The 15,783-nt window shown below is 43.0% G+C and overlaps 2 protein-coding genes and 1 long non-coding RNA gene across 3 annotated transcripts in view; 1 reads left to right on the forward strand and 2 right to left on the reverse strand.

Annotated features, from left to right (window-relative positions):
• The window catches only part of LOC139106482 (uncharacterized), a 23,322-nt gene extending 13,161 nt beyond the window's left edge, over positions 1–10,161 (forward strand). Inside the window, exons 3-4 of the long non-coding RNA XR_011546364.1 lie at positions 3,876–3,919; positions 9,810–10,161. This is a non-coding gene — a long non-coding RNA (uncharacterized lncRNA). The remainder of the gene's footprint in view (positions 1–3,875; positions 3,920–9,809) is intronic.
• LOC139106473 (synaptic vesicular amine transporter) lies at positions 3,893–8,886 on the reverse strand. Its single transcript, XM_070663291.1, has 8 exons — positions 7,927–8,886; positions 7,629–7,838; positions 7,091–7,357; positions 6,968–7,008; positions 6,623–6,769; positions 6,055–6,376; positions 5,640–5,859; positions 3,893–4,602 (listed from the first exon to the last, which is right to left on the reverse strand). Exons 1-7 carry the CDS (start codon positions 8,018–8,020, stop codon positions 5,642–5,644), a joined length of 1,299 nt encoding a protein of 432 aa, XP_070519392.1. The 5' UTR covers positions 8,021–8,886; the 3' UTR covers positions 3,893–4,602; positions 5,640–5,641.
• Boss (bride of sevenless) lies at positions 10,150–15,783 on the reverse strand. The gene is made up of 8 exons (XM_070663271.1): positions 14,600–15,783; positions 14,232–14,360; positions 13,478–13,966; positions 12,255–12,740; positions 11,683–12,174; positions 11,107–11,447; positions 10,725–10,955; positions 10,150–10,566 (listed from the first exon to the last, which is right to left on the reverse strand). The coding sequence occupies exons 1-8, from the start codon at positions 14,718–14,720 to the stop codon at positions 10,276–10,278; spliced, it is 2,580 nt and encodes an 859-aa protein (XP_070519372.1). The 5' UTR covers positions 14,721–15,783; the 3' UTR covers positions 10,150–10,275.

A 15,783-nucleotide genomic window follows, 5' to 3' on the forward strand; every position in this document is an offset into this window, starting at 1 on the left:
CTCTCGCGCGCGCCTCTCGCCGTGCTCCGGGGAAGATCGATAGCGGCCGGCGGAGAGAGAGTGTCCCGGACCGCAGGCAGGCAGGCGGGTAGATGGGCAGGCAGGCAGGCAGGCAGGCAGGCAGGCGAACAGACAGCATCCCCTGTCCGCGAGATTTTCGGCATCGAAATTTCACGAGCGCCGGCCGGCGTCGATATCCGATGACGATGCCGCGCTCGATCGATCGACCCCCGCTCGTCGCGCCCTATTCCTTCGCACGCGTTTTGCGGCGGCTAACGAGCTCAGCGGCACCATTAATCGAACACCTGTGCCTAATGCGTTTCGAGAGATTTAACTATCGGCGTCGTTATCAGCGCGAGGCCGTCGCACGGGCGCGCGGCGCCGCGACGCCGAATTTTCGACCCTCCGATCGCGCCGCCACGACGCCGAATTTCCAACCCTTCAACCGCGACGCCACGACGCCGAACTTTCCAGCCCTTCAGGCCCTTCGCTCGCGAGATCCTCGCGAGCTCTTTAGCTTCGCGCGACATTATAAAGGGAAAGCCGCCGCGCGACGTGTCTATCGTTATCCGGGTGTCGAAATAAATGAGATTACTTTTTCCCCACGTGTGTGGCCTTTGATATTCGATATAATTGAGATATCAACTGCGTGAAAGCAGAAAGAGGAGTGGAGACAAGAGCGAATGGGGAAGAGGGAGGCTGACAGCGCTTAAGGGTTTAATCCATCGTTCTCTAACATAATGAGGAACGATCCTGCCGGTGATTCTTCTTTTTTACACGCGAAGGGCGTCAATTTTATCGCTCTCGCGCGGATAAATATCAAGCAGCGGATTTCTAATTTGTAAGCTGCCGCCGCGACTCCGGCGTTTGAAATAATTTCGCGAAATGGCCTTTCCTTTGTGATTTTAATTCATTTCGAGTATCATAATAGGGTAAGCGGTATGTTCTCTCGCAAACAAGACTCGCGCTGGCTAACGAGGGGCCACGTCTTCTTCGCTCTCGGTGCCGCTTAATCACTCGGTGTTGTGCATAAGCTCTTATCAATGCTAATTAGCGAGCGCTTTCGTGCTACCGTTCCTCGGTTTGTTATGCAACGTGCACACGTGCGCACACGCGGCTTTGACGTGCGTCCATTACGCGGAAATCGGATTACACTCGTGTCCACGCACACAATGTGACGCGCAGTTTTCTAAAATCTCCAAAATTTCAATCGTCGCTTTTCTCCCCTCCTCCGTCTCCCTTATGCTTCAATTTGAATCGAGATCAGCACGATACTTTAACTTCTGAGAAGGTACACTTTGATACTTGAACTTTAAATTAATTTTCCATGAAATCGAGGATAGATGAGACGCTTAATCTTCACGAAAATCAATAAAGTTTTCGATGTTAAATATTTATACGTTTTAAATATTGTATCTGGATAATTGTATAGTTTAACTCTTATCGAACTTTAGCCGAAGCGTTATCGATTGGGTGGGTCAAGGCACTATCGATAGATCGTAAGAAATCTGTTTATTAAGAAAAAAATTAATTAATTAATTAATTAATAAAACATGCACGTTTAGGAATTAGGAATGCTTTGTATATTCAGGTGTCACGTTTCGATCTTAAAATTCTTTGTTCTCTGTGTGTTAATATATACTGAGAACATGTGTTCTTTCTCGAAGTCGTCTTGAATATTTGAAGATTGTACGGCTGAAGTGATGCTTGTTTGGTACCGTTATTATTGCAACTAATATAATTATTATCTACTTAGTTTACAGTTTTATTTCCTCGTTCGACAGAAATATCACATTGCTTATTTTCGACAGCAGATTGATTGAACGGTAATTAGTATTTCATGGGCTTCCGCCCGTGCAATTTCGCCTGCGGATATAAATTGGGGTATTTACGTGTTAAGAAATTAGATTACGCATCTCGGGGACCTTCATTTTTGGGGGATTTGCTTTAATCGGCAATTAGCCATTCCGATTTAGAGCGGATAACAGGCGAAACGCCCGCGGTCATTTAGCCAAGTTGTCTCACGGTTCTGTTTCTTCGTTTGTGTTTTTTCTCTTCTCGTCTCGTTATCTGGCTCGAGGCTTGTCCGCTAATTCTGACGGAGATTAACGCGATGGGAGTGAATTGTGCTCCTTGCCGTGTCGCAGGAACAAATCGCGCGTTTAGTAGCGCGTTTCTTTATGAGAGACCTCCGCGAGGTCTCATCTTTATTTGCAAAGTGAGTATTTTTTTTTTTTTTTTTTTAATAGATTTGAACACTTTTGTAAAAACGTTTCGCTTTCGTTTTGGTAGATATAGAGAGCATTTTGTGTCCTTTTTACCTATCTTTTCCCCGACAATGTTGAGATATGCGGGGGATTAAGGTAATTTGAAATCCCGGGATCTGCTTCGATTTTCACGTATCGGGCAGTCGAGCTTTGCGAGGCGTACGATAAAATAAATGCGACACAGTCGATTGGACAGATTGCCAAGGACCCCGATATCGCCGCGGACGGTATCCCGTTTCGTTGGATTTCGGCCAGGGTTACGGATTTGAAAATGGGATAACGGGAGGTTGGGAAGGGCGAAGGGAAGAGAAAGTATCGAGGGAGTCATCGGGACTTGACGGGCGGGTGAGTCATTAGCGATGACGAGAGCAATCGGAATTCGCGTTGGCTGGCTTCAATCAGACCTTCTCGATAATGTTTCGTCGGGATTTTTCATGCATGCCGGCTGCCGATGTCTACCTCGCCGTGGCATGTAATAGTTAAGAATTCGGCCGGAATTGGCGTATAAAGGTGGAAAAACCGGCCAGAATTGGGGCAGTGCGAGCGACTAGTGCGGATGTTTAAAAGATGAAAAGGTTTCTTCGCTTAAGAGAAGAGTAATAAAGATATCATAAAGGTCAAACGCGCGACACGTGCTAAGAATGGAGACACTTCGAGAGGACGCATGAAAATCGCGCTTTTTAATACAACACAGTGCTTTTAATTAGACAATACGAACACGTAAATTTTGCGTTCAAAATTTACATAAATTTTAATACACACTGACACATATAAAAATTTTTTTAAATTAAAATTTTAACTTTTTATTATTTTATTTTTATTATTTTTACTTTTTTTTTATTTTAATTTTAAATTTAAGTTTTAAAAAAGCCACACAAACGCAGAAGAAACTTTTCCGCGAAAGGCAAATTATTTCATAATGGTCCCGCGATATATGCGGGCTTAAAAAATTCACAGAAGGAGCTCTCATTTCGTCGTCATCTCCGTCTCCCGTTTACCGCGATCGTTATTGCTTCGCGCATCTCATATATTTACCTTATCGCGTTATCGTTGCTCCTAAGCTTCGCGTCATCAAACCAGGCCATCAACGTCTCGCCGCGCAGTCGAAAATCACTGGACCATCTTGTTCCTCCGTGAAATATACACGCGAGCCTCTTTCGCCCATTCAGCCGTCGACTTTTTTTCTCTGCCGTCGTTTGCGTTTTATCATGACTCCCTTTGCCAGCTAACGACGCGGCCGTGGGCTTTTATGCAACAAACTTTGCGCAGCACGTTTTATTTCGTGCGGAATTAAAGTCGCGCGGGCTCCACACACATATCGATTTCCTATTTATAGGATATAATTTAACCAGCTTTAATTATTGACTCGCTGCGGAGTATTGAACAGAATTGACCTCTTCAGCTAATTAAAGACGTATGCGAAATGACGGGGAAGGAAAAACGGTCGCATGCTTCTTGGGAACTGCGGAATTAAATGAGTCGATAAATAAAATAATCGCTTTGCCAATTATTTAAAAAAAAACTTTTACCTTTTTTTTGTTTTATTAATCTTATTAACGAATATATTAATATACATGTCTACATTAATATTTTCTTTTTATGTTACAGTCACCGGCAGAACCTTACAACTCCGCTGAAGTCCATGCAAATTGGTAAGTTGCATAATTCTTTTTTGCGTAGTTTATAATCGAGTCTCTTGAACCGATAAAACGTCGTCGACCGTAGATTACTCAATAATAATCACGCGCGCGAATTAGGGGACTTTTAAAAAATAGCGCACGCTAAGCGTGAGCATGATTTATTCCAGTTTGCATATAAAATAATTCACTGCAAAAGGAAGAAAATTTTAGTCAATTTATTGTGTCGGTTTTACAATGGAATCAGTGCACTCTACAGAACGTTGAGTAGGGTAGCGGACAGATATACAATGTCGATTCGAGAGGGCAATATTAAATAGAGCGGTACAATTCCGTGATAAAACTCGGTGCGTCGGTTGATTAATCAACGGCGTTAATTCTATTATTAATTCAGCGTTAAACTGTAATAACGCACCGGCGTTGAATTGATACATAAAATCATTTTCCCCGAGAGGGGGGGAAGGGGGGAGGACGGCGTATTTTTAGAAAGCTGTCCACGCATGTCGTCCATGGGGCTGCACTCGCAATTAGCTCTCCTCTCGTGACGGCGGCGTGATTAGTTTAACACCCTTGCTAATGACGATCGGCGCTGTTCACCGAATAAACCCCGGGGTGCAAAGTCACGCCCTATTTCGCATCCACTTGCTCCGCAAATTCCTCGAGCACCGAGCGTTCTGTTTACGTTACGCCTTCGACCTCTGCGAAGGAAAATAGCCCGGCTTTATCTATGCGCTTGAATTTTCCTATGATCAATATTTGCGCCGTCCGGGACGGACAAGTCGAAATCATAGACCGCCCGGGGCCGTGCGAGGGAACAATGCGACTCGAACTTTGGCGCGTGTGTGTCGTCGAAGACGCCAGAATTCTTTTCGGAATTTTTGCCGCTTATATTTTATCGGTTGTGCAATAGTGATGTAATGAAAGCGGTAAAAATACAGAAATTAAATTAAATAAAGTGTAATATGTCTTTATTCGTATTCTAAGAATTGTAAAAATTTAGAAAAAAAAAAAATAGACGCATTTTGGAAACTCGGTGCTTGAGTTCCTCGCAGGATTTAATTTTGCACGTAAACCGATCAAAAAGCGCGATCGACCGAATGCGTTGTACGCGTAGAGCGATCTGTGGAAGCTGGTGACGAATGAATGCTGGCAGCAGATGATGGGACTGTTAATTTAACGTAAAAAAATTTCGCTGTAGACCGAGTGCATTGATAAGCCTTTGGTGCCACCGGTCCACGCCGGCCGATTAATCGCCGTCATTTTTCGCTATCAGAAGCGCGCGTTTCTTGCCTTCCGCATGCTGCCTTCGTGAGAATTCAGTGGATTCTTGCTCGCCGAGCCGAGAAACGTCGTCGTGCCACGGATGACAGCCTCGGGGATGTCGCTCGGCCAATAATTCACTTCGGTTACCAATTACGACGAAGATCCGGTTCTGCATAGCACACTTAATTGGGGACACAATGTCATTATACACTACCGGGCGTCCGAAAGCAGATTTAGTGGCATTCAGCATTGCGACATTGTTCGCTAAAACGGTAACAGTGCCTCGCAAAAAAAAAAAAAATTACGACAACTAGAAAATCTCAAAAGCGCGATGACCACGTGGCGTAATTTTTCAAAATAGAAAAATAAAAATGTATATAAAAATAAGTAGCGGCGTACAGAGTTTTTGCAGGACTAACTAGCGCGATATTTAATTCATTAAGTTGTACAGTATTGTTAAATGAATCTTTACTGTCAAAGATCCTCGTCGGAGTCGTGAAATCGTTCGTAGGACGCGGTGGGTGTTTGAAACGTGTCGTAGTCCTTCCTCTCCTCCTTCGTCGTCAGCAGCTTCCTTCGTTCCAGCGTGAGATATACCATCAACGGGCAGTACGCCATGTTTACGATGCCCACGACTCGCATGACCCACGGGAATCCAATAGCTTTGACCATTTCGCCGCCCGTGATAGGACCTTGAAAAAAAAAAAGGGAAGTTACGCGATAAATATCTTTTGCGACATCTCCAGATTTTCGGCAGTAAACTGCCCCAGTTGTTTGCCGAAGAGCTTAAGTTTTTCTTTTTTTATCGAGCATTTTTACTGTCACAGAAAATCCATTCTCTCCCGTTTCATTTATACAACCGGTTTTACTTCTTTGGTCGGCTTTACCTAAAGAGTAAGCTAAGCTGACGGCCACTTGTTGGATCGAGTAAACGGGCCCGTAGTTGCCATTCCTGTCCACTAAGCTAGCCAGCAACGGCACTAGGGCTGCATCTGCGACACCGATGCCCAGACCCATTCCCAGATGTGGGAATATCAGCTGCGTCATTGTGCTTGCCGTGGGGATTAGAATGGCGCTAACGCCGACCACGAGCATAGCCAGGATCGCCACTTTGCTGCGTCCGTAACGATACGCTATCACGCCGAAGAAGTTGGTCCCGATCAAGTAGCCTACGCTGTCCGGTATAAATACCGTACCCAGCTGCCATTTCTGCAAGGGAAGTTAATCAAAAGCGACGGCGCTTCATTACATTTTTTTTTTTTTATTAAATCGAAAGTATAATTAGCCCCCCAGGTGTTATTTAGACGACTAAACTTAGCTTCTGATTTCTCGCGTTTAGTTTTATCGACGCTAATTAATATTGAAATTAATTATTTATTAGAGCGGATTTAACGGTGAAGTTTACTGAAATCTATCATTGACGTTTCTCTATTTTGAAGTGAGAACTTTACGTACCTTAGGTTTTATGTGAGTCCGTAGCCAAATCGGTAAGCAAGGCTCTAGTATCGCCATCGGTGATGTCGAGCACCAAATCGCACCGGAGATGATGAGAATGTGTGGATTAGACAATAAGTGCAGCCAAGTAGTCTGCTGCTCGCTTGGCTGACACGCGTAAAGTAGCAAAAATTGATTGACCAATTGGATTAAATTAATTTAAATTAATAAAGATTAAAATTACGTGCTTCTATTAAAGCACGAAAAACGAATTCACTATTTCTTTAAGTATTTGAAATAATATAATCAATTACTAAAAGTCAATTTTAATTAATTAATTTAATAAATTTTAATTAATACAAGTACCTTGGTGTTTGTTTCGACGTCTAACGTCATAATTTGCAGACCTGCGAAAACAAAAGCGCGTTTTAATAACTCTGTTATTTCCACGCCGGGGAAACATATTATTTTCAACGAAAGATTAATTACAAATTACTACGACGATGAGACTGGACACTAATAAAAATGGTGCCATTTTCCCCTCGAGATCGTAAAGCACGGAGCCGATCGGGTAGCCGAGGAGGACGCCTAGGGCGATGCTGCCGAGAACAAACCCCATGATTTTCGATCTTTCGTCTTCCTCGGAGTACTGAGAGGCGACTAGCGACATGCCGGAAACTGCTATGCACGCCGAAGCTATACCTTGAACACTCCGCGCCAAGAACAGTATCTCGTACGTTTGTCCGAAGGCGAACACTGCGACAACAACGCAAGTTTGAGCTTACAAAAGGACGCTTTCCTTCCTCGGAAATTTCCATTTAAATTAACAAATGACAAATTTTTGCGAGAAATCAATTCAAACTCTTTGCGAGCAAGTGAAAGGGTTATTTTAATCGGGCTTTTAGCGTTGTACTTTTATTTTTGTTAAACAAACTTCTTGACGAAGTCGAGAGATGAATCTCGAGCGGTAGCGGATGAAGTTTCATTTATCGGAAAAGCGCGGGCGAAAACATTGTGCATAACTTACGCGAGGCGGCCAACAGGAGGCTGAGATTTCCCAGGAACAATGGTCGAGCGTAACCCAGAATGCCGGTGAGAGTGCCCACGGCAGGATTCAAAATTAATTGGACCAGAGCCTTTGAGCTCAACAGTAATCCCACTCGACCGTTTTCGTCCTCTTCGGCGCTCGCGGTCGTATTCGCGTCGAGCGTGCACAGATAATCAGGGATAATCGGCACTGCAACATTCCCGAATCAGCGAATTATTTTGCGACTAGTCCCCGACCCTCTTTTCTTTTTTTTTTTTTCGAAATCGATTATAATTACCGACTACCGTCAACAGGACATTATCCAGAAAGAGGCTGAGATAAACCACCGTGACGGTGATCATACGACCGTTCATCAGGCTGCCAAATCTCATCTTTGACCATTGATCTCGATATAAAATAAAAAGGAATTCAACGTACCGAGATTCGCCGCGTCCGCACAGAGAATTTAGACAAACTAGAAATCTCGATCTCCTTTCGACGGAAATTCTGCGCGAAGTAATCTTTTAAATCGCAGCAAATCCGCCGGCAACGATTCGATGAATGATTTTATTGAAATAACACACAAACGTAAAATAAAAATTAAATGGTTTATTAAATCTTTAATACAATTGGTCCGAAAGAAAAGGAAAGCGAGAAGTGAGCTGGTTAGGACCTCCCTTCGTTGACTTTACGAGCACTTGATAAGCAATTTAAATAGCTTCCCTCGAGTTTCTATTATTTCCCTCTTTTTTTTCTTTTTTTTTCTTTTTTTTTCTTTTTCTTTTTCTTTTTTTTGTCACTTGAAAGACTGTTCTGAACGTGACTGGAAAGCGGGCGAGTTTCCTGCGGGCTTTTATAGCCGCTGCAACTTGTCCTTGCGCAGAAGCTTTTTCATGGGGGGCAACGCGAAGGTTGGTCCAGACTTCGTACCGTTTCACGAGCCGATGCACTTTTCGATTTATCTCCATTATACCGACTTATCGGTCGTCGCCAGCCGTTCTGATTTTCGCGGTTTTCACGGTGGTCTTATGACGTGGAAATAAACCTTGACGTATGTAGTCGTAAACCGTAAATGAAAACGGTCGCTAGAACGACGAAGCGACTACGCGCGCTGAAGAGAATTTTCGGAGGGTCGGCGCGTATCTTCCTTTTTCCTGCGGTCAGTTAAAAATTTAGCAGCTAAAGAAGCTTATCAACATATTTTCCGTTATTAAATTCGGATTACTCGACATGTTTTATTTTTATTCATTTCTTTTCAATTTCGTTCTAGACAAACATTTTAAATGTTAATGCGTATTATTCATTATTTTAGTTTATTATTTTAAATAACGAACTTTAATCCCGAAGTTAAATTAATTCAAAACTGAAATAAAATATTTCTACAATTTTTTAATTTAATTAATTGTAGAATCTACACTCTCGTGTATTTTTATTATGATTTTAAGATTATTATTTCAGCGCTGTAAAAAAGAAAAAAAAAACATGTCACAAGTTCGGAAGTAATTTGTTAAAATTCCAGGTTTTAATACACATACAATTCCATAGTCGCTCAATTTTAATTAAGGTATTGCGAATTAAGCGTCAATTGAAAAAAAAAAAAAGTGGTGAAAAGCGTCGGCGCGTAAATGACGAATTGTCCTCTCATACGTCGCACTGCGGTGAGCGCAAACTTCATTTTCGCGGGTCCCTTTGTCGTGCGCCCGCTACCCTCGCTATCTCGTCATCGATATTCCTGCGGAGCGCACACCTGTGCCCTGCTTGCGAAATTACGATCGACCATAATGCAATTTCGACGCTGAGGTACATGCCAAATTGATTCTGCGCCGCGCACGGTGCAGCTTTCCGCTCGCGTCCTCCTCGGTTAATGTAGCAAGGTGGCCGCGACGCCGAACCGGTCAATGAGCTTGTCAATAATTAGGGGGAGTTCGTTGTTGCACCCGTGGAAGTTCGTAACTTCGTCCCGTGCCTGCTGCAATATATTACGGTTTACGATAATGGACAGTGAACGCGGTGTACTCGGCGATGCTTGCGCAAACCTAACTAAAGGGCTCGTAGCTTCGCGCGAAATAACACGCGAATTGTACCGGTTACTTAGTAAGAGTAATAGATTACGTTGCTTGTGTATTGATTACTACTTTATAAACCGGCAGAAACGTTTAAAATGCATTTTTATTTTTTCAGGACGCGTCAGTGCGCGCCGGTGGAGCTCGTCAATCTTTCGCGTTCGCTCACACACTGCGGGACCACCGTGATTTCATCCTCCCGGCGAGATTCGTAGTCGTCAGGTTAGCGCCTCGCGTGTAATTATTGCCGGGAGTACCGTGTAAAGCACGGGCGATAATTTTATTACGGTGATTAACGCGCGCGGTTGTAATTAATCGTGTTTTCGCGAGCGAAGTGAGTGTTGTGCGTGAACGAGGAACGACGGAGTTTACGAGGAGGATTTCTCGGCGCAGCATCGAGTGGAGCGGGAGCAGCCGTAAAGTGAGTACATTTTTATTTCTCTTATATTATTTATTATTGTAAAAGTAATTGCTTCACGCGCAGATGCTAACTATAAGGAATTCTATTTTAAATCCATTTAATGAAAAACTCCGCGAGGATAAATGGCATTGAAAATTGTACATTAGATCGATAGCGTAATTTATCAAAAACGGGTGACTCTGCTAGAACAATCGTCCTCCCGAATTTTTCCGTTTTCTTCCTCCTCCATGTCTTCGTTCGCTTCGTCTTCTTCTTCCTCGTCGAATACTCGCTTTCTCGACAGGTTATTCGGACTGGTGTATCTCATGGGATACATTTCGACATGCAGTCTGGGGCTAGGTGACGAATTATCTTTATTCCGAATGACCTGCGCACTGCTTTTTTCTCCCAGAACTACCCTTTGAGATTTATAGACCTTCGGCTGCGCGTAAATGACTTCGTTTGTCGCTAAAGACTAGAAATTAAAAAGAAAAATAATAATAATTTTTTATTAAGACACGCACGACGGATTTTTATGCGACCTCTTAGTGTCATAGAAAAATCGTGACTTTGTCGGTGTTTTTTTATGAAAAATATGCGTTTGATTTATTTATCTTAATGATAAATGTTCACCTTCGTATTTTCTATGCACAATCGCGGTGTGACATAGTCACCGTCGATCTCCCTTATATCCGCGTGGCGTTCGTAGTTGTTAAACATGGATATCTCGTATCGATTCGGACTTATATCCCTCTGATATTTCGCGTTTGGGCTCGAACTGCCATAGTAATTCGGATTGGCCGCTGGCACTTGTAATGTTTGACTGTCTCGAGCGGGATAGACGTAATTATGGGGGGAACACGACTGCAACCGAATTGTTTCATTATTAATTTTACGTTATGAACAAGAAAAACTGAACGCAGTTAATGATAATTACGTGATTGTTAAAAATTAATTATTTTGTTTACATTGCTTTTGATAATTAATCGATAACGAGTAGTGGTTGTGTTCTGACCTGCTTGACGATCGTGTTGACAATCGAACTGGTCGATGGATTAACGAAGTCAAACTTCCGATCAGGATTCTTTCTGCTGGGTGTGTGCACGACCATGAAATAAATCCTTGGTACTAAGACACTGAAAATAATTAGGTAGGCCGTGGCAATTATGCTAAAGAGAACGATCGCGTCGCGACTTTTCGGCTGCATCAGCGCGAAGCACATGATCCACATCGCCCAAATTATTGACAAACCAACGGCAGCCGCTAAGAAGCAGTTTCCCTCGTAATAATTTCGTTGCGTTCGAAAAATGAAGTAGCAGGCGACGAGTAGTCCAATTAATAAAAATATATCATATCCTGGAAATATTGAAATTTCAATTACTCTGTAGTGGCGCTGTAATTAAAATCGTGCATCGATGAAAAAGAAAAGATTTAATATCAATATCAGAATCAAACAAATTTCAAAGCAAAGCAAATAAAATTGTTCAAGATAAAAAAAAATTTATTTTAAATAATTCGAAAATTTAATATTACTTTTATGATTATCTAAATCACAAATTCGGTAAAGAACTGAATCGATATATGTACGTACCTAATAACGCGATGAAAGTGAGGCTTCTGGCGGTTATCGCCGAGCTCGTTGGATTTAGAGAAAAGTACATGGTCGACATGGCGACTTGCACGGCGAACATGAAGAACGCCATGAGGCTCTGCAGATATCCGTTGATGTGAACGATGAACACGCCGTCTCTCGATAAAACCAGGAATAGAGCTCTTGAGAGCATGATCGAAAGAGTGAGGCCGAATGCGAGTGTGGTGAGGAGGATCTTCCAAGCGTTCAGGTTATCCGCGCCGAAATAATCGTCCCCCATACAGAAAGGGATCGCCGCAAGTAGGGTGAACAGGTCGGCCAGAACGAGGCCGATCGTGAGCGCGGGATTGCCGTCGAGGATTTTCCCGTTCACCAGACAGTGAGCTATGAAAGTCACCATCGCGCAGCACGCGAGAGCACCGCACACGACAGCGGTCAGGAAAACGGTGACGTAGATATTGCCTTTCAAGAAATCCCCGTCTACGACGTCCACTGAAAAGTCAAAACATTTAACGCATCGAAAACAGGCGTTGTAATTTACATCCGCGATATTACAACCGCGGCGATTTTACCTTTCGCAACGTCGTTAGGATGATCCTGAAAATTCGTGCAGTTCTCGCAGTTCTTAACGAGGTGGTCCAAACAAAGTCGCGGCTTCTCAGGTATCGTTTCCTTCGGCAGGATACGTAGCTCGGGCATCGAGATCTCATAGAGCGCGACATTGACGAGACCATGCGGCGTCTTTAAAGCGACGACGTATCTCACCGAGGTCGATTGCGGCTGCACGCGCAGTGTCTCGTAGACATCGGAATCGCGAATCTCCCGCCGTGTTTTCGAGATCCGCGTCGCGACGTCGGTCCCATCGCTTTCGATGTCGCAGCTTCGCTCGCGAACGTCTCGGAAGACCTCCGCCAGTCCGATTACGGCTTTTCCAATATCGAGGAAATACGGAGAGCGAGACGCCGAGTCGTCGGAGTTGTTAAAAAATTCGTCCGAGAACTCGGCGTCGAACCGAGGAACTTCTGACTTAACGACGTACGATCCGGGTGGCATGAGATCTGGAAAGTTAACGGTTGTTCGCTAAATTTAGATCGTATTCATACTATAAGGCCATCGCGGAAACACAATCGACTATCGAAACTGAAGTTTTTTGAGAAAGAGATCCACAAACGGAGCGTCGCCTCGATTTTATACACGCGTTGGCATCCTCACTGTATTCCTCGCGCAAGTGAATTTATTTAATGATTCCGGCAACGCGATTAACTTTTAATTGCAGTTTAAACGTCCTGTTGTCTCGTTTTAGCTTTAATTCCGGACAGAAACAAAGGGCCGCTCAAACTGAGATTAAAGTTAAACGGCGTCGCTGAAACTGTCTCTTAACTTTCATCAACTGCCACGACTGAACTCGGATAATGTAATTGCTGTTGCAGGAACAACTTGGCGTCAATATTTAGTGTAATAGTTGGCATTAATGACAATTAACATTCCTGTATTCGCAACAAGTCGTCTGGAAATCGCGATAACATTGCACAAGTAACAATCATTTAATAATTAAAAAAAATAAAAATAAAAGAAAAAGGAAAAACATATAATTTTATAAATTAAATCAAAAATTAAAATTATAAAAACTTGTTACCGCGAAATCCCGTCGCTCGATGCTACTTAAACCTACCCGAGTGGGAATTGAGCCTGACTATGTAGCTCGCGCTGGACAGTGGCTAAACGGATACGGCGATCTAGGCAGTAATTGCAAAATCAGAATAGCTTATAGATGAATTTCCACTCGGGTACTTACCGTCGATGTCCGATTCGTCAAGCGGCAGCAGGAGCCAGGTTTCTTTAAAGGCCTTCGATTCCGCGTTCTTCAACCATCGTAGCACGTCGTCTTTCTCGCCGATTCCGACCACCACCGCGATCGTCTCCGTAAAGTTCGCGTCGCTGACGTGCTTGTCGATCTTCTTCACGCAGACACCGGCGTCCTTGGTAGAGTTCAGGAAACGGCTGAGAACGGGCTCCGCGTTGGCGTGCACCAAATCGACGACCTCGTACCTGGTGCTTATGTAATGCGCCAGAACGTCGATCGCGGGTGTCGCGAGGTCCCGCGCCTCGTAGACACCGATCGCGAAACTCCCGTGATCGCGCAGGTGATCCATCATGCGCCCGTACCGCGAAGGCAGCAGCACGCCCATCTCGTAATCCGGCGCGTAACTTTGCTCGACCAGCGCCCGCAAAACTTGCCTAAACACCGTAATCCCGTCGTGACACGTGTCGAAGATCCTTAGTCCTGTATGACGTACATGATAATTATTCACGAGGCCGCGAAACTTTTTGGGTGTATCTTGAGATTTATTATATTGATCCGAAACGTGGTAAAATAACGTACAGATGTGAAATTAAAAAATTTAAATTAATAAAATATTTTTACAACAAAAAGAAAGAAAGAAAAAAAAAATCTTTGATTAATCGTAGATTTTGTGTTACTCTTATTTCATACTTTTTGTATGACTGCGGTATTAATTAATAGACGCAAAAATAGTCTAATTACGTACCTAATTTCACGCCTGGCAGATAGTCGTGTTTGTTCATGGTTCGCACTACGTGTAATATCGTTGAGATTTGCTGGAGACCTTTGGATGACGACACGTTGCAGTATTGTCCGTAATTAGCATCCACTAAGACTGATTAAACGTCGACAATTGTCAATTGCCAGAAGATAAAATAAAAATATAATAATAATAATAAATATAAATACAAGAATTTGTTAAAATTTCCCTTGCTTGATTAAAAAATATTTATGGAGAAAAAAAAATTCTTTTATTCGTGTGATTATAAATTATTACATTATTATACGGTTACGTACACATTACATTTTTAGATTTAAAACCGATTGAGTATATTATTACTGAATGTTGCTTACCAGTTAAAATAACGTCGCCTGTAGTTTCCAATAATGTCATGTTTTCAGAACATAACATTTGTTCGCTCGCACTCAAACATAACAAAACGATACTTAGCTTAATGAGCTTATTATTTGCCATCGTTGAATTTATTATTAAGACACAAATAATTTATGCAAGCTCCAATAAATGAAATATCGAGCGTTTGTTCATTATTCTGATTATCTACTAATAGCTGTAAATTAATTTGCGAAGCTCTCAGAATTTATATCTCCCGCATTTCGTTATCATTTATTTGTTTCATGAAGTAACATTAAAACAAGCAGGGGAAAGACAAATTATGCAATAATTATATAACTGTTGACTGTTATTTTACATTATTTCATATATTATTATTATTTTTTTTTCTATTATTACGTAATAAGCGTAAAGATCAGTGTTTAACAGTTCTGATTTTAGACGACGTTATATAGGTCGAAGACTTATTTAGCACGAAAAGCGTTCTTCACGAGAGTCCCGTCCGTTCTCCCGAGCATTAATTTCGATGGCATTTATTAAATCGCGTGACGAACGCCACTTCGTCGTTAAGCGTACACACAATCGGTACGAAACACACGCCACCGGCTTTGTTGCTCCAATTTTTGCGATTGCCACGAACGTGAGGGTCTCCTTCAGGCTCAGACTTAGAGCTCGGGGACTCCAGCTTCGATATCGATCTTCTCCCCCTCCCTCTTCCCCCCCGTCTCGCGATATAGTCTTGCCGCTCGGAAAAATTCTACTTCGCGAATATCATTTCCGCCGGGATGCATCCGGCTGACTGCCCCGCATCGAGAAGTTTCCGCTCCTTGGAAAGTTTCATCACTTCGAAGCTCACTTTCCCGGCGTTTGATAAATTATTGTTGACGATTCGGCCGCGTCGAGGAATTCTTTTTCTTTTTTTTTTCCTTTTTTTTATTCAACGATCGCGGTCCCCAAGGTGTGACAATTGTCGCCAAGTGTTCCCTTTTTCGCCGCGACGTGCGAGACAAAAGTCGTCGCGATTCCTACTGCGCAACACTCGACGTTTTCCACGGAAGCCGTACAGCTCTCGGGCTGCCCCTATGATTTTTTTTAAATGAATTATGCGATCGATCACGTTGCCGTTAGAAGCGATACGTAAGTAATTGTCAGTCGACTTTTAATGCCGTTGCATAAGGAGATTAAA

This window comes from Cardiocondyla obscurior, linkage group LG11, assembly GCF_019399895.1.
Source record: "Cardiocondyla obscurior isolate alpha-2009 linkage group LG11, Cobs3.1, whole genome shotgun sequence".
Lineage (NCBI taxonomy): Eukaryota > Metazoa > Arthropoda > Insecta > Hymenoptera > Formicidae > Cardiocondyla > Cardiocondyla obscurior.